A 27,623-nucleotide genomic window follows, 5' to 3' on the forward strand; every position below is an offset into this window, starting at 1 on the left:
GCAGCAACTACAAAATACTGCAAAGCTGGATGTTTGGTCACAGAAATCAGCACATGTAATGGTGATAAAAGGATGTTAAAGTTTCTGTGGTGCCAATGGAAGTGAGGCGGTGATGTTTTGGAAGAATTCGTGCTCACGGGATGCCACAAAATCCAAGACTGCGGTCAGTGTCTAACATTTCACGGGCCAGTTTAGAAGCATCTGTCAGTAAAATCCTTTTCTTAAACGTGGTCTCAGCCGTCCAGGCTGTCTACAATACGGCCTGTCATGCCGGGCCATGGCCCACCAAATAGCGGACCTTGCAGGCTGTTTGAACTGGCATAACAAGGTCTGAAGCACAATCCAAAATGTTTGAATTATTTTTCGTGGATTTTTAATAGATGGACCCGTTATTTAATATATTTATTTTCTAACATTTAATTTTAAATTAATTTTATTGTTTTTTCACATACCAAATTTTAAGGCCCGTGGCATGGCCCAAGAAATCTACGAATCTAAAATAATTCATACTTTAATAAGTCATGTCAAAATTAAAGGGGTAGTCCAGCTTGCGAGTTGCCCCAGTCCACTTGGCATGCGCACTTTGTCTATATTTGTGAGTGGTGTTTAAATACACAGGTGTAAGTTCACTCAAAATCAACCTCACATCAGGGGAACCTCTCCCACTCAAAAATTAATTATTAGAAAATTGATAGTTTAAAGCTATATAAATCTTATTTAATCAAAAGTTATAATTAAATGTCAATTAAATATGAAAACATCTTTTATATATAATATAAAAAAATTATACACTAAAAATAAACTAATAAAATTAAGTATATAAATAATAATATATCATTATGTGATTAAATATTTTTATTTTAATTTAAAATTATTTAATTATATCATAATATATTATTATTTATATATAAAATTATATATCTGCTAACTATTTACAGACAAGAACTCATCAACCCATGCCAATAGCCCATTCTTCCAATGGGGCTTTTCTACTTTTTCCAGGGCCAAACGACTATTTTTCACCCAAGGTTTGATGATTTCTCAAGTTTCCATCCTTTAATTATGGAAATATCAAACACCCACTCATTATCGGTTAGATTTAACAAAACCCTAACGGTGGTAAATTTAATCTCATTTTTCCCTCTAAAAGTTTAAAAACTAACATTTTTTCTCTAAGCTAAGTTTGAAAATATCATATTTTCCCCCTTAGGGTTTGAAAATATCGCATTTCCCCCCTAGGGTTTATCTCTCCGACGCCATCACCGACCGTCTTCCCTTCCCGACGGTTTCTCTTCCACCGACGGCCGCCCTAAACTCTTGCACTACTCATCCGACGCAGAGATAAGTTGTCTGGGAAGAGAAATCGTCTTCCCAAACGACTTATCTGACGACGACGATCGCAGTTTTCTTCATCGTAGTTGGAAGATGAAGACGAAGATTAAGCCCGATCGCAGTTGGAAGATGAAGACGACGACGACTGGGAAGACGAAAAACTTCGTCGACGAAGTTCTTCGTCTTCCACGGCTTCTCCGACTCCGATGGGAGGTCCAAATGGGAGGAAAGAGATCGCCGGAAGGAGAGGATGTTTCGGGAGGGATAGACCATCTGCAATGGAGCCGGAGATGTCGCCGAAGATTTCAAAAAGAAACCCTAGGGTGAAACTGTGATTTTTTAAAACTTAGGCTGGGGGAAATTTTTAGTTTTTAAAGTTTAGGGGGACAAAATAGATTCTATTTAAGTTTATTTTTAATATTATAGAGAAAATGATGATTTTACCCTTGCCACCGTCAGAGTTTTGTTAAATCTAACCGGTCATAGGTGGGTGTTTGGTGTTTCCATAATTAAAGGGTGAAAACTTGAGAAAACATCAAACCTTAGGTGGGAAATAGTCATTTGGCCCTTTTTCCAGTCAAGGAAGGGGAGAGGACCAACCCCCAGAAATCAATAGACTCAATAATTATAGCTTTAAGAACATTGACTTTGAAAATAGATAAAGTTACCCAGCACTAAAAAGTTTTGAGTTCATGTTTTTCTTATTCTTCATGTACGTGCATCACATTACCAAAAAAATCTTATTTTTAGCTCAATTTTCTTCTTAATTATGATTGACTCTCCACAAAGAACTTGAACAAGTTTAATTGACATCCCAAAAACAAAGACTAGTACCCGATTCATTAAGAATTATAATGAAAACGGAGGAAATAAAAAGCAATTAAAAATGGACACTGCAGCCTTATTCCGGAAAAAAAACCAGAAGATCATTATCCAGGACAATTAGCTCCCGAAAACTAGATCACACCCTTGGAGTTTCTGTCTTGTAATTTCATCAAGTCGGTCTTTCATCTCCGGGGTTAAACTGTTCTTCCAGTCCCCAACATTACCCAGCCTGAAATATGTATTGTAAGCCAACCCATCCCAAGGGTCAACTCCATTCTGGTTCACCTCCAAGCTCTTGAGCCTTTCCAAGCTACACCTCCACAATATTCTATCAACCTCTTCCTCATTAGCGAAAGGCTTTCCCAGGAATGAAGCTATTTTTTTCAATTGCCCTTTCGGGTCTTTCTTCAGCTCTTCATATTTCAAAAAAAGTATTTTCTCAGGTCTCTTTTGACTCTCCTGAAAATAGCCCAAAGCATGATCTTGCAACGGCCCGAATGGATAAACCCCTTTGCAGAAACTCTCAAACGCAGAATCTATAGGGAGTTTGCCAAGTGATGGTGGCACGTTTGTGTTCATGAAGTGCCAAAACGACACGAACGCGTCCTTAGGATCTCTAGTGATGTAGACGATTTTGCAGTCTGATTTCTGAGCGGATTCTGAGAGCATGGTGTACGGAACGTGAGTTCGGAAAAGTCTTGGAGAGACCAAATCGGAGACATCAGGATTTGGGGTGTCTCTGAAAATTTTCATTTCCAGAGAAGGCATGAAGGCGTTTGGATGGTTTTTGAGGAGAGGATCATCGCTGTCGTCGTCTTTAAATTCTCCTGTACGATTCATGATGGATGGAATGAGGGCCTTGAGCCAAGTGGTGCCGGTCTTGGGACAAGAAGCCAGAATAACATCATCGTCAAGAGCTTTAAAGTTGGACCTGACAGTGAGAGAAGCTTGAAGGCGGGGAGCAGAGTACCAGAACCCTTCAAACTGAACGTACTCAATGATCCCCCACCATTTTTCCTTTGGAAGATCTTGAAATAAGGCGGCAGCAGAAGCAGGAATGTTCAATGGAGAAGATGACGCCATTGGAGAGGAAATTTGATAGACTCAGAAAATAAAATTAGTAAAGAAGCTAGAACTTGTTAGCAAATGGCTTGAAGCTGTTTCAGATGGCATTTATCTCGTTGTTTATATAGAATAGCATAGAGGAAGATAGTGGTGAGAAAGAGTAAGAGATTCAGCAATAGATTCAATTACACTGACTGAATCAAAGCCGGCTGATTCAGTCTACAGCTACGGGCGAATTTTCACGGCCTCCTCGTGCTACTTCATCTTGGAATTTTTGCAGTCATTCAGACCAATTTGAATTCATTTAAGGCGGTGACTTATTTTTTAAATTAAATTAAATTCAAATAAAAAGGAATTTTATTTACAGTGAATTTTTATTCAGTTTGAATTTGATTTATGGTTTGATTCAAAATATTTTAAATAATTGTTTTTATTTATTTTAAACAAAACAATATAGTTTTGTTAATTAATAACAAACCCAAGCCAAATGTTGAACATTAAACTTAAGAATCAAATTGAGTTCAAATTATTCTATATTTTAATTTAACAAATTAAATCAAATTTAAATTTTTTATTTTTTATTTTTTATTTAAATTAACTTGATTTAAAAAATATTTTGATTTGATAGGCTGGTCAGTTTGATACATTATTTAAATATATATTAAACCCAACATTCAAAAGACGGTTTATGGTATTATGGTTTGATCCTAGTTCACCCAGTCTGATAGTCTAAATCAAAATTAGGACAAGTCCAAACCAGACTGGCCCCTCGGTTCCAGCGAACCGACCAATCCGATCCGGAATTAAAATCCAGGATAGATAAATTACACCAGCATTGTTGAAACGATTGATTAAATTATCAGAAAAAAACATTTTCCAATAGTCTGTGGCTGACGCTTCCATTATGGTGGCTTTTCTTATACATTTGAAATTTATGAATAGCATGACCAAACTTTAAGCAGCCTGAGAGAGAGAATAAAAATCTGGCCAAACGACTATTTCCCACCCAAGGTTTGACATTTTCTCAAAAGTCCCCCTTTAACTATAGAAATACTAAATACCCACCCATGGCCGGTTAGATTTAACAAAACTCTAACGCCTGAAATTTTTATCTCTTTTTGCCTCCCTAAACTTTAAAAACTAAAAATTTTCCCTCAGTCTAAGTTTTAAAAAATAACAGTTTCACCCTAAGGTTTGGTTTTGAAATCTCCGACGACCATTCCGGTTCTATTGCCGATGATCTCTCCCTCCCGAAGTAGTCTCTCCTTCCGGTGAATGCTTTCCTCCCATTTGGAGGCTCGATCGACGTAAGAGGCGCCTTGGGAGACGAAGAACTTCGTCGGGGAAGACAAAGACGAAGACGAAGTCGTCGTCTTCATCTGGGAAGACGATCGTCTTCCCAGAGGTCTTCTTCTGGGAAGACGATTGTCTTCCCAGACGAAGACGAAGAATTTCGTCTTCCCCGACGAAGTTTTTCGTCTCCCAAGACGTCTCCGTTGTCGATCGAGCCTCCAAATGAGAGGAAAACATTCACCGGAAGGAGAGGCTGCTTCGGGAGGGAGAGATCGTCGACAATGGAACCAGAACAGTCGCCGGAGATTTCAAAACCAAACCCTAGGATGAAATTGCCATTTTTTAAAACTTAGACTGGGGAAAAATTTTAGTTTTTAAAGTTTAGGGGGGCAAAATTAAATTCTATTTTAGTTTATTTTTAATATTATAGCAAAAATAACGATTTTACCCTTATCACCGTTAGGGTTTTGTTAAATCTAACCGGCTATAGGTGGGTATTTGGTGTTTTCATAGTTAAAGGGGGGGACTTTTGAGATAATGTCAAACCTTGGGTGGGAAATAGTCGTTTGGCCTAAAAATCTAAGTCAAACATTTAGCATTTGGGGTCTCTTACTGAGAATAGTTGAAAGTCAAGTCTCCTCCATCTGCTACGCTAAGACGAAATTACATTCGATAATATTTAGTCTTTGCAGTCAGTTATGACTGAACATTTATAACTTCAAATAGAAGAGATCGACCATGTTATCCTTTTTGTTTTTTATTATAACCATATATATATATATATATATATAAAGGAATATTTCTCAAAATAGTCATCTTCCTTGTTGTCAGCTTGACTACGTTTTGCATGGCAATGTGTTAGTCAACGAATGGCTACTTGAAAATTACACAAGTTGATGTTCAAAGGTCCATCCATACTCTTTTTGGGATAAAGTGAAAGAAGATGTTGAAAATATTAAGGTAATAATGGGTAGCTACAAGGACTCAAAACACATCCAAATAAAGAACAATCAACGGGGAAGGCCGGCACCAAGAGGGTTTCTCTTAAAGCAATTCTTTGGGTCATCATATATATGAAAATATCCAGTAAAATAATTTTTTCTTTATTGTTAATTTAATATTTTTGTAAGGAGCCCATTTAGCCAAACTTGACCACTCTACTCAGACGAACCCTAAGCATCAAACTAGTAAAACTAGGAAGATATTAGCCCAACAATTTATCATGAGGACCTCCAACTTCAGCAAGAGTACTAAGAAGATATTAGTGTTAATTTATTTATAATAAAACTATACCTATATAATTTTAAATATCTAATTAAATTTTTACATAATACGTTATAACGTGATTGTATGATTTTAAATTAAAAATAAAGTTATATTTAATTATATAATAATATATCATCTAACTATTTAATTAAATATTTAAAATTGGGTGTATGTAATATTGTATAGAGTCTGAATTAAAATTAATTAGCTCCAACTTAAGATTCTACTTCTTAACCATGTTCATTTTCCTTCTTCAAACTATATAAATAACTAATTTAACTTCTTATTAGATAGATGATTAAAAAAAAAGGGGGGATATGGGGCTGATAAACTACTGAATCATCTTTGTAGAGGAATATCTCTTCTATATTCTTGCTCCTGGTGAGAGGTGTCAAAACAACAAAACTTACTGTTGATAAGATTTTTTCTTACAAATTGAGATGCACAGTTTAGAGTTTTCCATAATAAAATATACCAAGATAAGGGGTGTGATGTGAGAGTCTATTAATAATCATGTCATCCATTAGAGTCTCCCTGTATGTGGAATTGTATAAGTGATTAAACTTGGACTGAAGGAGAGACGGCGACCAATAGTTCAAAGTACTTTTCCATATATTCAGCCAACCGGCTTTGACTCCATTTAATTGCTTTGCTGATTTTTTATTTCTTTAATGCCATTACACTCTTAAGCATTTCCCTATATAAACAACCAGAGATATGCCATTTTCATTGAAGCAGGCCTCAGTCATTCGCTAATAAGTAATAATTTTCTCAGTCTATCAAATTTTCTCTCCTATGGCATCTTCTTCTCCATTGAGCATTCCTGCTTCTGCTGCCGCCTTGTTTCAAGATCTTCCAAAGGAAAAATGGTGGGGGATCATTGAATACGTTCAGTTTGAAGGGTTCTGGTATTCAGCTCCTCGCCTTCAAGCTTCTCTTACTGCCAGGTCCAACTTTAAGGCTCTTGACGATGATGTTATTCTGGCTTCTTGTCCCAAGACTGGCACCACTTGGCTCAAGGCCCTCATTCCATCTATCATGAACCGTACAGGAGAATTTAAAGACGACGACAGCGATGATCCTCTCCTCAAAAACCATCCAAACGCCTTCATGCCTTCTCTGGAAATGAAAATTTTCAGAGACACCCCAAATCCTGATGTCTCCGATTTGGTCTCTCCAAGACTTTTCCGAACTCACGTTCCGTACACCATGCTCTCAGAATCCGCTCAGAAATCAGACTGCAAAATCGTATACATCACTAGAGATCCTAAGGACGCGTTCGTGTCGTTTTGGCATTTCATGAACACAAACGTCCCACCATCACTTGGCAAACTCCCTATAGATTCTGCGTTTGAGAGTTTCTGCAAAGGGGTTTATCCATTTGGGCCATTGCAAGATCATGCTTTGGGCTATTTTCAGGAAAGTCAAAAGAGACCTGAGAAAATACTTTTTTTGAAATATGAAGAGCTGAAGAAAGACCCAAAAGGGCAATTGAAAAAACTAGCTTCATTCCTTGGAAAGCCTTTTGCTAATGAGGAAGAGGTTGATAGAATATTGTGGAGGTGTAGCTTGGAAAGGCTCAAGAGCTTGGAGGTGAACCAGAAAGGAGTTGACCCTTGGGATGGGTTGGGGTATAACACATATTTCAGGCTGGGTAATGTTGGGGACTGGAAGAACAGTTTAACCCCTGAAATGAAAGACCGACTTGATGAAATTACAAGAGAGAAACTCCAAGGATCTGATCTAGTTTTCGGAAGTTAATTATCCTGGATAATGATCTTCTGTTTTTTTTTTTTACCGGAATAAGGCTGCAATGTCCATTTTTAATTGCTTTTTATTTCCTCCATTTTCATTATAATTCTGTATGAATCGGGTACTAGTCTTTGTTTTTGGGATGTCAATTAAACTTGTTCAATTTCTTTGCGGAGAGCTAATCATAATTAAGAGGAAAATTGAGCTAAGAATAAGATTTTCTTGGTAATGTGATACAAGTATATGAAGAATAAGAAAGACACGAACTTAAAATTTTTTAGTGCTGGGTAACTTCATCTATTTTCAAAGTCAATGTTCTTAAAGCTATAATTAAGACTTTGATTTATGAGGGTTGGTCCTCTGCAGTTACTTGACTTGTAACATTTCACATACTTGACTGGAAAAATTTCACATATCCGGTAGAAAAACCAGTACTATGTTACAAACCAGGCTAATGATGTAAAAAAACCACGTTGGAAGAATAGGTTCTTAATATAATTTTGAATTAAAGATAAAATAATTTTAATTATTTGATAATATATTATCTAAAACCCAATTGAATAGTTAAAACACATAAGATATTATGAAGGTGCAGCTTGGAGAGGCAGAGGAATTTGAAAGTAAACAAATCAGGAATAGACCCTTGGGATGGGTTAGCATGCAGGGCATATTTCAGACTCGGAAGAACTGCTTAACCCCTCAAATGAAAGACCAACTTAACTCTCTCAGCTCACCTGCGTCACTGAACAGGAACGGACTCACCTCTCTGATGATTATTTTTCTTCTTTAACGATTCTTCTGTTTTCTTTTGTGACAATGTTGCTCACCAATCGAGTGAGTCAAACTTAATCTTAAGCTGGTGTTTTACATTCAAACTAAGTTTAAACATACCCTTATTCAAGTTCTGCTTAATTCAAATCTACCCGATGTGTGGCTGACAATGAAGAATGATAAAGGCCATGACTTTTGAAAACACACCTATTGAAATAAAACAACCAAACGAAATTTACTATACTTTTTTAAACAGAACAAAATCAAATCACATATAGAAGTTGCGTCCACATTACAAAAACCACTCAAAACTATGAACTACAAATCACATTTTCAGGAATAACCATTTTAATTAAAAGGGCCAGAGAGAGGGGGGTGGGGTCTGGGCACAAGTCACATTCAAAATACCTGCGACACCGACGACATGACCCCGAAATCTAATTGGAAACCGTAGTCTCTATTTGCAAGCTCGATTGAATCCCAATACTTGCCCAACTGCAACCAAATTTAGGCGATAATCTGTGAAGGATGTTTGCTTGCTTCCTCAATGGTATCTTATGCTCAAACTGCTTCAGAGTCAGTATTTTTTTTTTTTTTTCCACATGCACAAGAAAGTGGTAAAAAGTATGTAGGAAAAGGAATTCCAGAAACATTTAGCCCTGCTTAACGTACAAAGATAATGCTCTATAAGAGCTCCTTATCATAAAATGCAAGAAGTTGCTTCACATGATTATGCCAAGCAGCAACATTTTGCCCATCAACTGTCACCCAATCAACAACAGTAGATGCAGGTTGCTCCCACCACTCATCAAGCTGCAATATGATATCGTAATTTAAAGATTTATACAGAAACTAGAATATAGAAAAAAGAAAATGGAAATAATCAAGTTAGGGTGACAGTGTCAATATGAGAATTCTAGCATTTCTGCTTATTTTTACTCAAATGGTTTGAGAATTAGACATTCTGTAATGATATATTATTTTACTTTAGAAGCAGCTGTTACTCACCAAACCCCTGACATATTTGCAATGATCCAAACTTTTTTGAGCATTCAAAACAGCAGTCTTAAGTTCAGGCAACCAATTCTCCATGACAATTTTCTCGTGCTCATCAGCCACATTCAAACAATAATTAGTTTTCCTGCAAGGTGTATCACACAAATTATGAACTCAAGGAATTCTTGAAATTTAGGATAGAAGACCAAAACAAAGAATAGAAGCAATTAGAATGTGAACCCAGTGCCAGCACCCAAACAAGAGAGCACATGGGTCAAAGTATGCATAATACTAAGTTGTTGACACTACCATAAATAAATAATCCTGGCAAGTCCTTGCATAAACACATGAACTAAAAACCAGGACAAACAGGATGGACAATCTCCAAAATTACCTATCATATTCTTGTTGAGCTCGGTAAGCATGATTTAATAAGGAATGACCACTTTCAACAAGATCCCGACGTATATGAACCAAGTTGATAGCCTTTGCCAAGTCCTCCAAGACACAAGCTTCAGAACCACGAAGTTTCAAACAGAATTCTAGAGACTCCAACACTGATGCTAAGCCACCATCTGAGCCCTCCAAACCTGTAATTACAAAGTCAATCAATTGACATAAATCATAAGAAAAGAAACAAAAAACACACACACCCATCAAGGAGGTTACTATTCCATAAAAAACTTCCCAAGCAATGAAAAAAGCTCCTAAAACCTCTTTAGCCTTCATTTTCCTATTAAAATGACAACAATTCCACATCTAATATTATTACAATACCCATAAGTTATGGTCAACCAGAATATGAAAAGAAAAAAAAAAAGCAAGCATTTTACAGGAAGTCACTTTCAGCATACTGAGATATACACCTGGAAAAAGCAAGTTGATCAATATTTAACAGGTTATTTAAACTGCTACACCACTGAAAGCTATCATTCATTTTTGGTCAAATTAGTATTAAATGTATCTTGTAAAAGCAAATTTGAATTCATCATCCATAAACCCTAAACCACCTGACATAAACCTATTCAAATGATGATAACTTTGATTCATTTGACACATGAATGTTTTCATACTAAGCTATCACACCAAAAACCCAGCCAGGACTCTGAGGAGATGCTGCTGGTCACCAATGAAGTTGAACAAAAACTCACCAGTAGGGTATTGAAGGCAAGCAGAAACACGACATATGGATGGAATTGCTGATGGATCCCGAGCACCTGCCCTTGCTGTCAATAGAGCAGCATTCTTTTCTGCAGCAGCAACTGCTTCAGGTCCTGTCGATCCATTAGCACCCATTGCTTCCAGTAGTGCCTAATATAAAATCAAAAAGAAAATATGTGTAATTGAGGGATGCATACATAATCTGCAGAAATTTGATATTAAAAACTAAGGCATCTAATCAACGTATATTATACAGCTTGCCTTACAAACCTGTGTAGTTGATGGAAGCATGTAAAGACTATTATCTGGACTTCGATAGAAAGCAGAGACTTCTTTGTCAATATAATCTTTGGCACTATTTGAAATGTCAATAACAACTCTGCATGCAGGAATGATAGTGCTTGATGCATACTCCCTTGCAGCTAATGGCTGCTGATTCCAGAATGCAGCTGCATCCTGTAAGGCATATGGAATCATAGTAAGAATCGTTACAATAGCATCATATTATCATAAGAATCATTTAGTTGATATCTTTTTATGTCAAAACAGATTAATCATTATCACCAGTTGTCCTGTCATAAGTACCACAAAATAATACATGATATCCTAAAGATAGCTGCTCACCATATTAGCCTTGAGTAGAACAGTATATATGGTTTCAAGTTCAGATCTGCGAGAATCAAACTCTTCGATCTTCTTCCACTTTTTTCTCAAAGAATCCTCAGCTTCTTTCCTCTCTGCACACAATTTATTCAAGCGCTGTATTTCAGACATCAAAGTATTCAGGCTTGCCCTCAATCCAGCAGCTTCTCTCTCCTTTGCCCAAACATCCAACTACAAATAGAAGTAGAAAAGAATATAGATTTACTATTCACTCTTCCAAGATTTGGTAGTCCAACACATTTCACCTCATGTGCCAAAATAAACAAGTTTTTTTATGAATGATACAAAACAAATTTAAACAATTCGCACAGCAGTCCAAAACCAATTTGGTCAAAATATATAATGCACTAGTTTAAGTAACCACACAACTGACTGTATGATAGTACTTGATGATATTTGGCTGACCAGTGCAACAGGAAAAAAAGAAAGAAAGAAAGACAGGAGCAACTAGATTGACAGAAATTTCCCATAACTTTCTGAATATGCTTTGTCAAAGATTTTAATGTTAGAATGAACTAATTGGCTACAGATTCATGTGTTATATGTCAATCCCTTTAGCAAAAATGCAGAAATTTGCATCTATAATATATAGCTGTACTGGTGTTTAGAAGGAATAATGTATGTGCTAGAAGATCCAAATTATATCCTTGTAGATGAAGCATATTTGACTTTATGAGATACCAAATGTCCAGAGGATGAGACATTCAGTCTTAGAAATTGCTGACTATTAACCTAAAAACAAGCTAAAGTACAAGTGTATTAGTGTCTAATAAATTGGCAGCATCACTTTTGAGACTAAAAGTTCACATGACATAAGTTTACTTGACATCACTCGAAGGAGAGAAAACTTTTAGGTATCACAAATACAACAACTGTAGCATATAATCATGACTATAATATATTTGGTCAAAAAATAAAAACAGAGGATGAAAATCCGAACATATATGCCACAATAGCAATGTCAACCAGAATATGTATGGCTAACAACCATAACATCAACAAATTACCTCAAATTGTCTAAGACTGCCTACGTTCTGTGATGTGCCTCCAGCAAGGGAATGTGATGAAATTGCATCCCCACTTCCATTTAAACGTTTCATAAGCTTTTGACACAAGTCCCTTGCTTCTGCAGCTTTGTTGAGGGCATCTTCCGTGGCCAAAAATTGCTGAACATGTGCCTTCTGCAGACAATCACATATAATAGATATCAATTTAACAACCCCAAAAAGATTAAGGCTGAGAAATATTCAATAGCTTAAGGTAAAAGAAGTTAAATCCAAAACTCCCACTCAAGCAGTATTGATTCTAGTTATAACGTACCAAAACCCCTGAACCACATTGGCAGTTAAGGGTGGAACTTCAATAATACTAGAAAATGATAAGAAAAAGAAGGTACAGCTCCAGGTCCACACTGAAACAACAAATTCCATAAATGTAATACAAAAGTAATTTTATAACCGAGTAAGACCTGTCTCTCAAGAAGCTGGTTTTGACTTCCTCTAGAAGATGCATCCACTCCTATCTTCCCATTACCATAAAGTTGATAATTCAGTGGTGAACTCACATCTGGAGAAGAAACATCCATCAATGTGTTGTTCTCATACTTGTACCTAAGAAAGAAATTAAGAACTCTCAATTTAACCCAAAAAAAAACTTGGAACATAACCAAAATATGTTTGTAAAAGTAAAAGAGAACCAACTAGCATGTTTATTTCTGAAGCAGTTTGAAATGATGGAATAAACATCAAAAGACATATATGTAACCGAAACAAGTCAAAGAAAAAGAGTGATACCAAAAGAAGTATAAATAGGCCATTCCATCAAGTGTAGCCATAGACCTTACAAATAACTGGACCAGTGATATTTCATCTTTACATTCACAGAGATTAACTCCCCAGTGATAGGATATGGGGCATTTTTCTAATTTCTGAATTATAAAATGTCCGCCACTTAAGTCAACCAAATGATTATATTCAAGTCCACAAAAAGACCATAAAACAATTCACAGTAAAGAACATAATTTGATCAAGTTACAAACACAATCCAATTTCTATGTCTGCGTAAACTACAGTATAAAATTTATGGCATGAATGTGATGCAAGGGAGTTAAAATAAAAAAGACAAAAAAGGTTGATAAAAAGTAACAATGGTAACTGAGAAAGAGAATGAGAGCGTACCTTAAAGTTTCTGCATCAGCCCGTACATCAATTTTCTCAATTTCTCGGGAAATCAGAGTCTTCAGCCGCAAAGCATATGCTGTGATCGCCTGAAGCAATTGAGGAGGACTCTTCAGGCAATTCACAATAACAGTTCTAACCTCATCAGGTATCTCATCCTCAAACTCGAAGCCCAGCTTTGCAGCTTCTAATTGTGGATTTGAATGAATACCAGTTCCTTCATATGCTGGAAATGACAAGCGTATTTTTTCAATCACATGTGCTGCTAGAGATTCACATGCCTTTCGGATATTTCTTTCCCTGGTTGTTTCAATAAGAATGACATCATCTGCAGATTTTGAGCCCTTAACAGTTGAATAAACAGCTTCCTTCTCACTGTTTCCAGTGAAATTGTTAACAACTTCAACAGAAGAGTCAACACTTGTCCTTTGAGCATCCCTTGCTTGATTAACATATTGACGAAGGCGTTTATGATATTCTGCAAATATTTTGGCCGCTTCGTCACACTGTTGATCATAAGCTTCCAACATCACCTGCTTGTGTCTGTACTACCAGAAGGCATAAAATCAGTTGGGATACAAGACCTACCCAAAATTAATAATCTAACAGAACTAGAACAGCAACTAATTACTTAGCATCAACCAGCTCATACAATCAAGGACTTAAGAGATATTATAATGTCATACCACTAACAGTGCGTACCCTCTTAAGCATACCATATAAAAGAAACATAAATTCATTTCAAAACTAATTCAAAACAAAACAATCAACCGTAACAATAGTCACATTCACATACAAACCTGTAATTTGCCCGTTCATCAAGCATCCGCTTGCGCTCAGCCTCCTCCCTCGAAATCTCCAACATTCTAGCCCTCAAATCCTTCCTTTGTCTCCTCACAACGTTCCTCAGCCTCTCAACTTCCTTGGCCGCCAACTCTCTCTCATTTAAAGCTGCCTCTCTACTCTCGCTGGTACTCCCACTCTCTTTCTCCAGCGCAGCCTTCTCCTTCTTCCTGCCTCCCCTACTTTTGCCCTCCTCTTTCCCCAAATTCACCGAAATGCCACTCTCACCACCACTACCACTACCATGTACTGTTATGTTCTTCCTTATATTCTCCACCGTCTTCTCCGATTTCACTCTCTTTATCAAAAAACTCCAAATGGGTATCATATTCCCACGACAAATCTTGCGAATGGTATCCACAGACGGTGCATTCGATTTGCTCGTCAAACTGTACGGTCCAAGTGGCCTATAACCCATTTCCTTCTGAAGCCACTCTACTATGGCCTCTGGTTGAACCGTCGAGGAGCTCGATGAACTCTGCATTCTGGAGCCAAGCAAACGAACCAACAAAGCAGGTAAATTTTATGGTTGCACTTTCAAATGCGAATCCCTAATTCGTGAATCTGAATGAGTGAATGCACACAGATGCACGTATGGATGGACATAAATAAGATAACGAAATAGAAAACGTAATTCGAACGAGAAAGAAAACAGATCTGGCCGGCGAAGGAAGAAGAAGAACCATACGACGACGTAGTGATAATTTAAAAATAATATATTAAAACACAGGTCCCGCTTTGTGTGCTGTTGCCGTCTCATTAGTAACTAGTCTATTTTAAATTTTTAATAGATTTCGGACTTTAAAAAATTCCGAATAAATTACTATTTTACACCGATAGTTTAGAGAAATTCACTTACTCCATTGAACTTCTAAATATTATAATATCATCCAAAACTCAACTCACTTGAAAAAAATATTACAACAAAAATTTCCTCCAAAAATTTTTGAAAAAAAATTAAAAATAAAATAAACATGGTTAATGCTGAAGAAGAATGGTAGGATTTTATTAAGTATTGGAAGATAATTTCTTTTAATTAATATTTAAAATAAAAAGAATAATATTATATATATAAATAAATTATATTATTTTGGTAATATTTGATTAGATAATTTGAAAAAAATTAAATAAATTGTCATAATAATTTGTTTAATTTACTTATACATATAATAATTTTATTCAAATTTAAATGTTACATTATTTAACAAGATAAAAAAATATTAATTTTGTTTCAAATTTGAAATCATTATAAATGTGGGCAATTGTCAAATTGTTTTTATTGTGTATTTAAGTTTTCTTAGTTTTGGTAAGAAAAATAATCCAAGCCATGAGTGATTGTAATTCAAATATTATTAAATAATAATATTTAATTTGAGTTTTTTTTTTTTTTTTTGTGTATAATTTTCTATAACACCTTAGGCTCTTGTTGATTGTTTGCATCATTTTATGTTCTTTCCCATAATTAATAAATATTATTATGGTATAGAATAAAATTTTAATAAATAAGGGATATGTTAAAATTTTAAATTTAAAATAAAATAATATTTAATTATATAATAATATATTATTTTAGCACATAAATTATAAATAAAAACGTAATTATTATTAATTTTTATATTATATACAAAAATGTCTCACTTAGAATTTAATGTCCATTGATAAATAAATGTATAGTTGTATTGATTCCATCAGCCGAGGAAGAAATAATAAAAAAAGGAAACTGGAAATCAGAAAAAAAAGGGACTTCAATTCTGCGCATTCATGGCTTTTTCTCACCGATAAAATTTTTAAACCCCTAAACATATTTTACAGATTTTCCACACACCTTAGGTTCTTCTTCCCTGTTTCTGTCTTTGCCTTTGTTTCTATTCCACCACCGATTATCCATTTCGTTTATCTCTCTCTCTAGATATTTCTTTGCTCTCTCTCTCTATTCGGTATGCTTTGTTCTGTTGTTTAAGGCTAATTTTTGGGCTTTTTATTTTGTTTTTTTTTTTGTCAGAAAGAATGAAAGTTTATGGGTTGATCTTTGTTTTGTTTTGTTTTTTTGGGTTTTGGATAGGTTCCGAGATGATGTTTCTGGCATAATTGAAGTTGAGATTTTTGTGTTTCTGTTTAATAATTCTGTTGTTGGAGGGATAATTGTTATTCAAATCCATGTCTGTCTTATAAATGGATGAGTGAATAAAGGGGTAGATAGATGGGTGGATTATTTGTTGGCTGGTTAATGATTATTCCCCCCTGTCAGGGAAAGAACTTTTTTTTTTTTTTTCCATTTTGAAGAAACTTCTATAAAGAAGAAAATTTCAGTCATGTTCATCTTGAAAAATCGAATTTTTCTTTGAAACAATGCTTGTTTTGGTTAAAAATTTATTTTAATCGCAATTAATTTGTCTTTCCATAACTTTATTTTCTTAAATTTGAAAATTCTTTATGCATGTGCCATACTGAAATCATTTTTTTTTTTCAATGAATGGAAAATATGAATGCTAATGTTAAAACATAAGTTTTGATTACATTATGGAGATTAATTTGTGCTTTTAGCTGAAGGGACTTGTCTTGATTAAGTTTATGAATTTGCTCCGGGCTTGCCTCTGTTGGACGATGCTCTTTCTCTAATTTTCATTTTATATAATGTTCTTATATTTTACAGGTGGGTAAATATATCAAGGGAATCTTTTGCCAGATAACTAATCTAATTCGGAAATTGTTAGTGCAAGAGGGAGGGTACTGGTTCGCGGAGGCAGTGAGACTTCTGCGAGCTTAACGTCCTCTCTCACTGTATACTTGTTATTGTATACTTACTGAGCGCATGCTTAGTTCGAATGAGCTCTGGATCAGGTCTGATAATTGCTATAGTGGGTAGAAAGAAAGAGATTGAAGTTTTAAACAATGGGTTCTGTTTGCTGCTGTTTGAGTGTTGAGGATTTGGAGGATTATCTGAATCCAAACAGTACTGTGTATAGGAATTGCATGTGTCTCAGCTGCTTTGTCCAGAATTTGGTATATGTGGTATGTCTTTTGCCTCTTGTTAATAAGCATTGCTTACTGTTTTAGATTTGATTTGTTGATATGAGTTTGTTGCCACTTTTTTCTTGTTGCCATAGATGGTCTATTATTGAAACTGTCAGTACTCTGTATTTCTTGTGTGAACATGTTTGTGGCTGCATTTAATATTTTTTCCAATAATTGGTCGATGATCTATTTCATTCTAATTCACAAAGAAGATCATATAATGTTTATTCGGAGTACAGGGGTTGTGGACTTGTTCCACCGTATTTGTTATGATTTCATTCATGGAAGTCTATACCAAATGTGTGAAGGAGATAATGATGGAGATAATAATGTATAGGAGAGCATTGGAAAAGAAAGGTGCTTTGCAATTGCTGTTTTACCTTAATCTTTTATTGTTTGGTTGTTGATTGAATTTGGTATTACGGTTACTTGATTAATGGGAGCTTGTGTTCTTACCTTAGCAACTTGGCCTTTGCTGCCTTAAAGATTAGGTTGGTATGGGGATACTCTTGCATCTAAAATCTAGGTTGTTAAAGTTTGAAGAAACTTATGCTGGGTTCTGGATTGAATTCAGAGCATATCATTTACTTCTCAGTGGTCAGAATGGTGTAAAATTCATAATCAGTTATTTGCAATCATGAAATCTAGTGTTCATTGTGATGAAATTTCTAGAAATTTTTTTTTTTTTTTTTACTTTCTTCTTACTATTCTTTTATTGTTTTTAGTATACATCTTTGTTCCAACGAGGAGAAGTGCATTCTGTATCTTCATCTATACAGGGGGCAGCATCAATGACTTCTGCTGCTTCACTTGACAACTCTATCTCTGACATGTACCGTTCTCCTCCAAGGCCTATGCCTTATGATGTCGATCCCAGATATTTCCGCTTGCAGCGTGATGGTCTGGTGTCAAGTTGTGCGAAGGGTTCAAGCCAATTCCATGAGGAATCAGTACCTCTAAGAAGTGATTATGATGTAGATTCAGAGTCATTAAGTGTTGGAGATAAGTTGAATGATTCCTCTTGTGGAGATGGATCAAAAGAACACCATTCAAAATCATCACTTAAGCTTTCATCAGCAAAAGCGACACCTGGAATTGGCTATATTTATTCTCCTTCAGAAGAGGAGGATGTCTGTCCAACATGCCTTGAAGGTAATTTTTGTTAATACAATTTTATACTTGTTTTCTCACCTGGGTAACTTATTTTCCAATATCTTGGGTTCTTTCTTGACATGTTGCAAGACTAGACTGGACTTTATATTCTTGTTTGTGGTTACTTGATTTTGAGTTGTTCTATAATTTCATTTATTGCAGGATCTGTCATTGGTTAAACATGTTATATTATAATTATTCTTACATTCTTACTTGGGTACTTGATACACTGTGCATGCAAAATATGGACATTATTGTGTACTTAAGAACCTCTTGATTGCTTGTTAGGAACTATATAATATAATACTAGAATTTCTTTTCCAAGAATGCTGCTGCTGTGCCTTCCACCATTTGTTTAGATTGGTGAATGGGGCCAAACTTTTATTTACTCTGTGAATTAAAGTAATGTAAATGGAGAGTGGGATCCTTACTATAGTTTACTCTGTCCTATTCTCTATCCTTTTGCTAAAATCTGTACGATGCCCAGAAGCAGAAATCTTTTCTGAGACTAACCTGGATTAAAAAAATAACCATCATTTGGTCAGTGAATAGCAAGCCAGTCTGGGAATTAAGAGTTGAATTTTTTATGCTGCGATGCTTGTTTTATTATTATTATTTTTCCTATCAGATTCTTGTTTTTATTACAAGAATAATGATATAGTAAAATGTATTTCTAATGAATTACAGGTTTTGGTTTGTAGGATTAATTTACCTTTACCTTTTTTGTGCAGAATATACATCAGAGAACCCTAAGATAGTGACAAAATGTTCTCACCATTTCCACCTAGGTTGTATATATGAATGGATGGAGAGAAGTGAAAACTGCCCAGTCTGTGGCAAGGTAACCTGGTTTGCTTTGGGTCATATCTGATCTTGGTTAGTGATTTGCTTTGTTTAGAACATGATCTGCATATTGCCCTAAAAGTATAGTGTCATTCTTCTCCCTTCTACCAATGTTTTTGTTCCCTGATAGGAGTAAAGACTGGATTACATAGTGTCCTTTTTATATCAAATTACATCAACTGTAAATTCAATGCTATCGCTTTGTATGAAATGCTTCATTAAGAGTTGTGATTGCCTGCTTCCCTCTCCAGGCTTTCTGTAAAAATACAGCCACAAAGTGGGAACTTACAACATAAAATGAATGAACTGGCATTCCTTTTATGCAAGTGAAACTACTGATCATTTTCTTGTGAAGGTTGATTGCTCTGTTAATTTATTTGTCAAGTGTGGTATTATACATTGAAATCAAATTATTAAAGGAGAAATAAGCCAAGTATCACTAATACACTGCTAAATTTTGCTTCTGCAATCCCAATGCTGAAGCCAATAGATGTTGTGATTTTGCCTATTGATAGGTTTTATGGTACTGTTGTAAGAGAGTTAGAGTACTACTGTGTATGAGATGCATGTAAACTTAATTAACAGGAAGCAAATAAGCTAGTAATCCTTTGTTTAATGTCATTTTGTATAAAGCCTAGGGGCCCCTAAGAATTGAAAATAGTTCAAGGATTCATTCTCATGCCCTTGCTTTTGGTTTTTTCTCATGAACTCAAGTTTCGGAGGGTTGCCTGAACCAATAGACTTCCTTGATGCCTTTGTCTCCGAGCCCCTGGACCCAATCAAGTGCTTTCTCAGTGGTGAATACCGGATAGTCAATATTATCATAGTTTATACTTGGTCTCATAGTTTAATATTGGTCATAATTGACCAATATTACTCTGGCTACTTTGCCAGAACAATGGATTGAAGATCTTTACAACTGCTAGTTTATTCCAAATTGTTATAAGATCACAACTAAATAGTCTTTTGAATAACTTCCTCACTAATGAGAATCTCATACATTTTTGAAGATTGAGTCACAATTGTATTTTAAAAGCCCTTCTTATTAGAAGGTCAAGTGAATTAAGGTACTTGTATCTTTCTCTTTGATTATAATGACTCACCATTCATTTGCATTGTTTCCATAGGTGATGGCATTCGATGAATCAACTTGATCCTCCCTCAGGGTTTATGTCGTGGATGGAACCAACAACTATTGGAGAAGAAAACTAAAAGAGATGTGTAAAACCCTTTGTGAATACCCGATTAATGTGTTTGTGTTTGTCATCGATTGTAAATATAAAATGAAACTTGTTCTTTAGATCAAAAATTTTCATGAGTATATTTTCTTCAAACTGTTATTTTTGAAATCTTCTTCTCATGGTTCCTGAAAATCTGGCTGTAGTTTTCCCCAAAAGAACAACATTATACATGGCATGGAAGTTTGTCATTGAATGAAGAGAAAACATGATATCAACCGTGGTGTGTTTTCTTTTTTATCTGTCATTTTATTATCTTCTTCCCTTCTATATACATGGTATTGATTTTGGCTTAATTACAAGATTGGATTCTAGCTTGGTTTGATAGTATAGTTGAACTCAAGTCAATCTTATATTTGACTTTTTCAAACCAAAATGAACTTGGTTCAGTTTAAGTCCAAACTTATGCTAAGGATGGTTAGGGAGATAGAAGTAGGGATGGCAATGGAAAGGGGCTCTCAATCTTGGTCTTTGTAGGAGATATCAATTCTTATCATTTTTTTTAGGGATGATAAAGATTTTCTATCCCTTTCCATGAAAGAAAAAATCTTTTTTTCACCCTTTTTTTTATCTCCGCAGGAAAAAATCTCTTTTTTGCATCCATGGAAAAAGATTTTTTTTTTATACTTTATGAACATAATATAAATATATTAAATAATAAAATTAAAACAAACTTACTATTTCAAATATTATAAATATCATATATTAATCATTTTCATATACATAACAAAAATATAAATGAATTTAAAAAATATAAATAATCTAAAATTATAAAAAATATTAGTATTTTAAATAAATATATTAATATAAATGAATGAGGGCAAGAGTGGGGAAAGGATAGGACACATGTATTCTTATCTTTGATTATGAAGATTTTTTTCATCTCTATCCTTTCCCTTTTTCTGTTTATATCAAGAAATTTCTTCCTTTTTAAGTTCAGGAAAGGTCAAAACTCGTAAATTTGGATCAAAATTGTCATCAGGAGGTGCCAGTATTGGGGTAAGCTGCATTAATAAATGCAGTGACCATGGTTCCCTGTTGGACTTAATGTGCACATATACAGGCTTACTGTAATAAGCGATATGCAGTTTTACATTCTTAAAATGGCCAAGTTTCAAAATACATATCATAAGAATTAGCTTCAGACAGTGTGGCAGAAAAGATTATATGTGATATTACTCATAAATTCATTACTTAAACCGAGTTTCTATTCGTTCAAATGGCGAAGCATCCATGGTGGTAGAAGAGCGTTGATATTTGGCCTCTCTGGAATCCCAGCCTCCTCCATCGCAGGGTCTGATGCCCGGAAACTGTTCCTGCATCGTTCATCAATATCATATTTGAGTAAAATCAATTGATAAACTGTACCTAGTTAAAAATATGGTCAACCTACGTGAAGTTAGCAGCCAGAGCAGGATTCAAATTAAGTCGAGTTAGGAACCATGATTGATGATAAAGGTCGTTTCAAACTAAGTTGAGCCTTTGAACAAATGTATAAAACCTAGTTCAAACTTGAGATTGTTTGACCTAGTATACAATGTCGCTAGAATATTGTCAATTGATACACAGTATCATTAGAAAAGTGAATGGTATCATCGATAAGATAAATAGAGAGATAAAAACAAACTGAGTCAAGTTCAAACACCTTTTTCTCGAGTTTGACTCTAATAAAAATAGGCAGCTCAAGCGTGACTCGAATTTGTTGAGCCAAAGCTAGTGGTGGTTCAAGTTCAGCTCAGTCTCTATGTTCAAAGTTTTAAGTTTGGTTTGAGTTCATTACTTATATTTTGGCTCAGTTTGCAGTTTTTATTCATGAATATTTTGTTAATTACTTAACATAACATGAATTGAAACATGAGTTAAATTCAAACTGAATCAAATCATTTATCTAACTTGTAAATTGAACCAAGCTGACCTTTAAGACTGAACCAACTCAATTTGAGTCCAAATTGTTTTACCTAATGGGCGGTGCTATTGCTATCTATCGATACCAAAATAAAGAACTGAGTCATAAAGTATACCCAATAGTTAAAGGTAGTGTTATGGGTGCAGGTGGCGGTGGAAGAATGAAAGGCGATGAGGTTAGAGCCAACCGGTTTTGCTGTTCCAATTGTACACGTTCAGTAAGTTCCTTCTCATTTTCCCTGACCTGGTATAAATTACAACGCCTCAGTATAATAATTTCATAATGCTGCATGGTTCAAATGGCGTCATTGCCAATGCAAGATACAACTACCTTCTTAGCAAGCATGTTGTTTTGCTGCTCAAGTTCTCTTTCCTGTCACAAGCCTGTCCGTTAGTCACATAAACCATACTCGAAGTGCATTAAATATAGAGGGCAATCACTTTCTAGCTTTATAGCAGGGATAACAACACCGAAGGTATTGTAATTTTCTATTAAAGGAAAGGAAATTTCAAATTTTCCCATACAAACTAATCAGCTTTCACAACAAATGTGCTTGTTCGGTACAGGGAAGAGGAAGTTTAGCTCATCTATAGAAAAATGTGAAAGTTATATCTTTTAATAAGAAATCTGAGTTCAGTCTTTTCATTGAAAAAACATAAAGTTCTATCTTGTGTTGTTATTTCAATAAATACCCATTTGAAACTCAATAGTAACACCACTTAAATTGTATCACAAGGCATGGAAATGGATCATACCCTCTTCTGCAAATTTGAGATTGATTCTTGAAACAAGAGATTCTGCAAATGACAATTCTATTATAATTAATGGAATGTGAGGAGACAAAACTTGAACAGCATTCTATATCATGTTCCCCACCTTCCTGGATCGAATGCGCTTCAGGCCAGTATCAATCTGCTGCTCCAGGTATTGTAGTTCTCTGAGACTCAGTGCATCCAGGGCATCTCCCATGTAGTGACTACATACATAATCAAATGCTAAATACTTGTAATAACTGATCAAACGTCGACAACTATATTTCTTCAGATACATATAAAGTCTAGTTTTGCTACCTGATATTCCTTTGTAAGACTTCAATCCTGTTCCTTAGCTTGGGGTATTCCAGGCACCAGTTTACCTAAATAACGCATGCATCATTCAAAATGGTTAATTTTCACTCAGTATGCTGCTTTTTGTCATCAATTTCTCATCATATAGAAACAAATGCATCTATCTTATAAAAAAGTCCTAAAAGATACAAACTGCCAAAGGAGGTTGAACCTCTGACATAAAATAATAGTGAATGTTGCATTTATAGGAAATATTAACCTGTGCAAGGGTAATCTATGGATTAAAGGGTTACATGATCTTGATAAAGAATGAGTTTAACAAAGAGTTCAAATTGTACTTTTGGTAGTTAGCTTGGGAAAAATAACAACTAGGGTTTTGGAGTAAAAGCTAATTGAAGGTGATACAAGTGTATAGTCTATGTTATGTTTAAGTTGAGCTTGTATTAATTCTCATTTTGTCCCACATTGGTTCAAGTGTGGTATTTTGTCGCACATTGGTTATGTGTGATCCTTTCCCCTTCTTATAAAATTGTATAAACCCCTTTGGGGTTCACTTTTAATAATTGAAGTTTGAAGTTATATTTCAATTTGCAGAAGACATTTGTTTCTCCTCTCATGGTGGCAAACTTACTCTCATACAATACAATCTCTCAGCTTTTTTCCTTTCCCTCATTATCCCATCACAGTAGAAAATTTGATTTAAAAAAAGATACAAGATTTTTCTTCTGGGTAGGCTTTAATGAAGGTAAATGTATATCACTTGGTGAAATGGGACATAATGTTGGTTGAAAACCCTCCTCATTTAATAATTAGTTCAATTTTTTAAATCAATCATCTTTTTCTAAAATAACAAAGAGTTAAAGGTTGTTGACAAAAAAGTTAAAATGGTTGAATGGATCTTCAATGACACATAGTTAAAACACAGTAGGTAAATAGTGCACCTTGCACTAAGTGATTGCACTAATCCTACCTCAAGTTCAGAATTAGTAGGAAGAAGCTCTTGCTGGGCATATGTATGCCTCTCATATCGTTCAAGGATTCTGTCCATGCTGTCAAACACAGAAGAAATGAAAATCATTAACCCTATGTAACCTTATGAGTTAATTTTGTGCATGAATTGAGGGCTTTCCACCACCCCACCAACACAACCCCCACCCCACTCCCCCCCACAAAGATGAATAAAGATCTGCAAGATTATAAGCAAAACTACTCTTCACAGGACTAAGAAAATAACATAGAAGAGGTTGAGGATGCGTGCGCTACCCTTACATGGATGGAAGTTGAAAGATGTTTTATGTCAAAATCTTTTCATATATATTTTAAATTTGAATTTCTGCACTAAAGAAATTAATTCTTATAGATCCTGATGATAGTTAATTTTAAATAAAACTAATTTTTTATTTAATGAGATAAAATACGGTATATATAATTTTGAAAATCACAAGCTTTATATATAGGGAGAAAAATATTTGGTTTCCCCTCTTGAATCTTGTCTTATTTTTGTTCCCATTTCTTCTTCCTCTCTAATGTCATGTCCTACTTGTACTACATGCATGACTTTGATCAGAACCATAACCTTAAAAATAGCGAGGAACTTAACCATGGAAAGTTTAGTTGTCAAGTTTCACCTCTTTTATGTATTTCTTTAAAAGTTTCACCTCATCTTTAGTACCAAAGGTGAGTAGGTCCGAATACCTTGATGAAAAGGGTCGATTTTGATTCCAGGTTGGTTTCTTAGAGGAAGGTATAGGACCTGAAACTTTTTTATTCCTTCAAAAATAAAACCAATCTATCCAATGTGTATCAGTTCCAGGTAAGAATCGGAACCGACAATCAAGTACCTGAAAAACAATTTCTGAAAATATGTCCACTTTCCTTAGTATTGAAGATCTGGTTGAACTTAACAAATCAACACAACTGAAGTTCCAAACTCCTAACAAGCGGATATAGAAGATGGCAAAATCAAAACTGTCCGGATCGATCTGGTTGGAACATTTTGGAAGAAATGTTGAAATCATTCACACCTAATAAGTCACAATACATAAATAATGCAGTTCTTGTGTACCTATTACATATTTAAAATATGCCACTGAATTCTACCCGAATGGGCAAATCCGGCTCGACTAAGAGTTACTGGTAAAAAAATCATTTAAGAGGCAGCACCATCTTATATTCTAGGTTAGAAAGAGATGCAGGAGAAAACTTAGATACCCACAAGGAAAGAAAGAAAGGATATAAAACAGACAAAAACGCCAAGCCCCTTAGCACAAAGCTCTAGGACTCTTTGATAAACCCGAGACTTTAATCACTATAATCTCCTGATTAACAGAGTTAATTAGGATTAATTCTAACCAAAAAAGAATATTATATAAACCGCTGCTATTCTGCTATATTTCTTTTCTTTAATAACACAAGCAAAGGCATACCCTACAAACAGCTTGTTATTTCTGTAGAACTCTCAAGAACATCACTGTTATCATCAGAACTATGTATCAGATTCAGATGTAACTCTACAAAAGAACAAACTTTCCACTGAAATAAACCAGAAAACATCACAGAGAGAACAGTAATGAATTAAACATGTCCCTATTCATAGAAGCAGAAACAAGTCAATGTTGAAACAGTGACATTAACATGTAGAAAATGACATATTTATATATGTATGACAGCAAAAGTTAGACATGTATGGTATAGGACAATACAGCTTTGTTTCATACTCATTATTGTTTGTTTCTTTTCTGAAAGTCGAAGAAAGAGCAAAGTTAGATGCTACAATTTTCATTCTAAATGTAATGCAGGCCATCAACAGTAAATCATTCACTGAAACCATAAAAGAAAATGAAAAATAAACATAAATATTTTCAAAGATTATGATGAAGCAAAAACATGCAATAAAAACAATAAATAGAGTGAGAGAATTATATATAAACCTGGAATCTGTTGCGAACTCAAAGAGTTTCCCCTTTGGGGAGAAAACAATCAAAGCAACATCAGCATCACATAACACAGAGATCTCTTTAGCTTTCTTGAGCAAACCGGCTCTTCGCTTTGAGAACGTCACTTGTCTGCTAATTTTGTTCTCGATCCGCTTCAACTGAACCCTACCTCTCCCCATTTTGATGCTCTTTAGTCTCCTCCTTACTTTTTCTCACTAAAAGGAAACAAATAAACAATGAAGAGGAATCAAGAAAACCCTAAACTTGCTTCTTGCCTTAATGTTTCATAGAGCAAAAAAGCAGTAGCAGAAGAAGAAGGGAATGTAACCAAGTAAGGAAAATATGAGTGAAAATGGTAATTATAAGTGCGTTTCTATTTTTTATGTAGTGTGAACAAAAGGCTCTTGTGTTTTTGCATATATGAGGAAATATGAAATATATAGAACAAAGAGTGGAGTGGTATTGGTAAACCAGGTGGTATTAGAACAATGTGCTGTCGAGTTGTGATTAGATAATTCAGCTGAACAGTCGTTACTGTCTATTTTCAGCCTCAGATATGGTGGTAGTTCAAAGTCCGTACATCATTCTGTCAGCATTTACAGGACCCAGGAAGCCTTGTTTTGGTATAGGCTGCAGAGGAATCCCATACTAGTTAGTTGGTTTATTCCTCTCAAATCAAACCGACCACATTAAATAAATAAAATTTTAATTAAAGAGTAGGTTTATATTATCATAATAACAAATAAATTAAAGAATTTAAACCTATGTTCAGAACTCTTTCATTATTAATTAAACACACTTAGAAGCAAATTACAAATTAAACAATCAAAACTTATTTAAATTTAACTGTTCTTATAATTGTTACTCCATATAAATAAGGAGTTTAATTGATATCAATAAGGGGCAAACAAATTTCCAACTCACCTTTGTCACAAAAGGTCCAATAGCCTCCATTTCATTTCACTTACTGTTGCATGAATGGACTTTGTTTGAACGGCAAATCCACCATTAGTCATACATTCATTAATATTGAAGATAAAGAGGCTTACTTTTGGTCAAATCAAAGTTGTTTCTCTTTATAGAAAGACTGCAGTTGAGTGCAGCAGGCATAGCCCGCCTGGGAAATGGAACAAGCACTAAACCGATCAGGAGGGGAAAGGAACAGAAATTTGATAAGTTTTTTTCGGTGCTTAAAGATGTACACTTAGCAGATGAGCTCCAAAGTTCAATGAACAAACAATTATATATTTTAAACTTACATCAACAATAAAAAGAGCAATATTATACGTACACATTTTTTTATATATATAATTTGAATATAT

General features: G+C 34.8%; 5 protein-coding genes across 6 annotated transcripts; 2 read left to right on the forward strand and 3 right to left on the reverse strand.

Moving 5' to 3' along the window:
- Positions 1-2,105: 2,105 nt before the first annotated feature.
- On the reverse strand, positions 2,106-3,481 carry LOC123225155 (cytosolic sulfotransferase 12-like). Its single transcript, XM_044649026.1, has one exon. It carries the CDS (start codon positions 3,238-3,240, stop codon positions 2,275-2,277), a length of 966 nt encoding a protein of 321 aa, XP_044504961.1. The 5' UTR covers positions 3,241-3,481; the 3' UTR covers positions 2,106-2,274.
- A 3,007-nt stretch (positions 3,482-6,488) lies between these two features.
- LOC123225781 (cytosolic sulfotransferase 12-like) lies at positions 6,489-7,682 on the forward strand. The gene has a single exon (XM_044650022.1). It carries the CDS (start codon positions 6,577-6,579, stop codon positions 7,540-7,542), a length of 966 nt encoding a protein of 321 aa, XP_044505957.1. The 5' UTR covers positions 6,489-6,576; the 3' UTR covers positions 7,543-7,682.
- An 832-nt stretch (positions 7,683-8,514) lies between these two features.
- Positions 8,515-14,896, reverse strand: LOC123225780 (AUGMIN subunit 5-like). The gene is made up of 10 exons (XM_044650021.1): positions 14,102-14,896; positions 13,302-13,844; positions 12,593-12,734; positions 12,132-12,305; positions 11,086-11,295; positions 10,732-10,917; positions 10,452-10,611; positions 9,695-9,890; positions 9,313-9,445; positions 8,515-9,117 (listed from the first exon to the last, which is right to left on the reverse strand). Exons 1-10 carry the CDS (start codon positions 14,626-14,628, stop codon positions 8,989-8,991), a joined length of 2,400 nt encoding a protein of 799 aa, XP_044505956.1. The 5' UTR covers positions 14,629-14,896; the 3' UTR covers positions 8,515-8,988.
- Positions 14,897-15,790: 894 nt separating this feature from the next.
- On the forward strand, positions 15,791-20,610 carry LOC123226544 (E3 ubiquitin-protein ligase At3g02290-like). Its single transcript, XM_044651073.1, has 5 exons — positions 15,791-16,081; positions 16,798-17,156; positions 17,885-18,311; positions 19,043-19,152; positions 20,282-20,610. The coding sequence occupies exons 2-5, from the start codon at positions 17,037-17,039 to the stop codon at positions 20,306-20,308; spliced, it is 684 nt and encodes a 227-aa protein (XP_044507008.1). The 5' UTR covers positions 15,791-16,081; positions 16,798-17,036; the 3' UTR covers positions 20,309-20,610.
- Positions 20,611-21,386: 776 nt separating this feature from the next.
- LOC123226058 (agamous-like MADS-box protein FUL-L) lies at positions 21,387-26,711 on the reverse strand. Of its 2 annotated transcripts, none has more exons than XM_044650526.1 (8): positions 26,296-26,711; positions 24,336-24,414; positions 23,369-23,433; positions 23,175-23,274; positions 23,054-23,095; positions 22,629-22,670; positions 22,414-22,541; positions 21,387-21,708 (listed from the first exon to the last, which is right to left on the reverse strand). In XM_044650526.1, the coding sequence occupies exons 1-8, from the start codon at positions 26,478-26,480 to the stop codon at positions 21,600-21,602; spliced, it is 750 nt and encodes a 249-aa protein (XP_044506461.1). In that variant the 5' UTR covers positions 26,481-26,711; the 3' UTR covers positions 21,387-21,599. The 2 variants fall into 2 exon arrangements, with proteins under 2 accessions (XP_044506461.1, XP_044506460.1); XM_044650525.1 differs by having other exon boundaries at positions 22,626-22,670.
- Positions 26,712-27,623: the final 912 nt, after the last annotated feature.

Source organism: Mangifera indica, chromosome 9 (genome assembly GCF_011075055.1).
Source record: "Mangifera indica cultivar Alphonso chromosome 9, CATAS_Mindica_2.1, whole genome shotgun sequence".
Taxonomy (NCBI): Eukaryota; Viridiplantae; Streptophyta; class Magnoliopsida; order Sapindales; family Anacardiaceae; genus Mangifera; species Mangifera indica.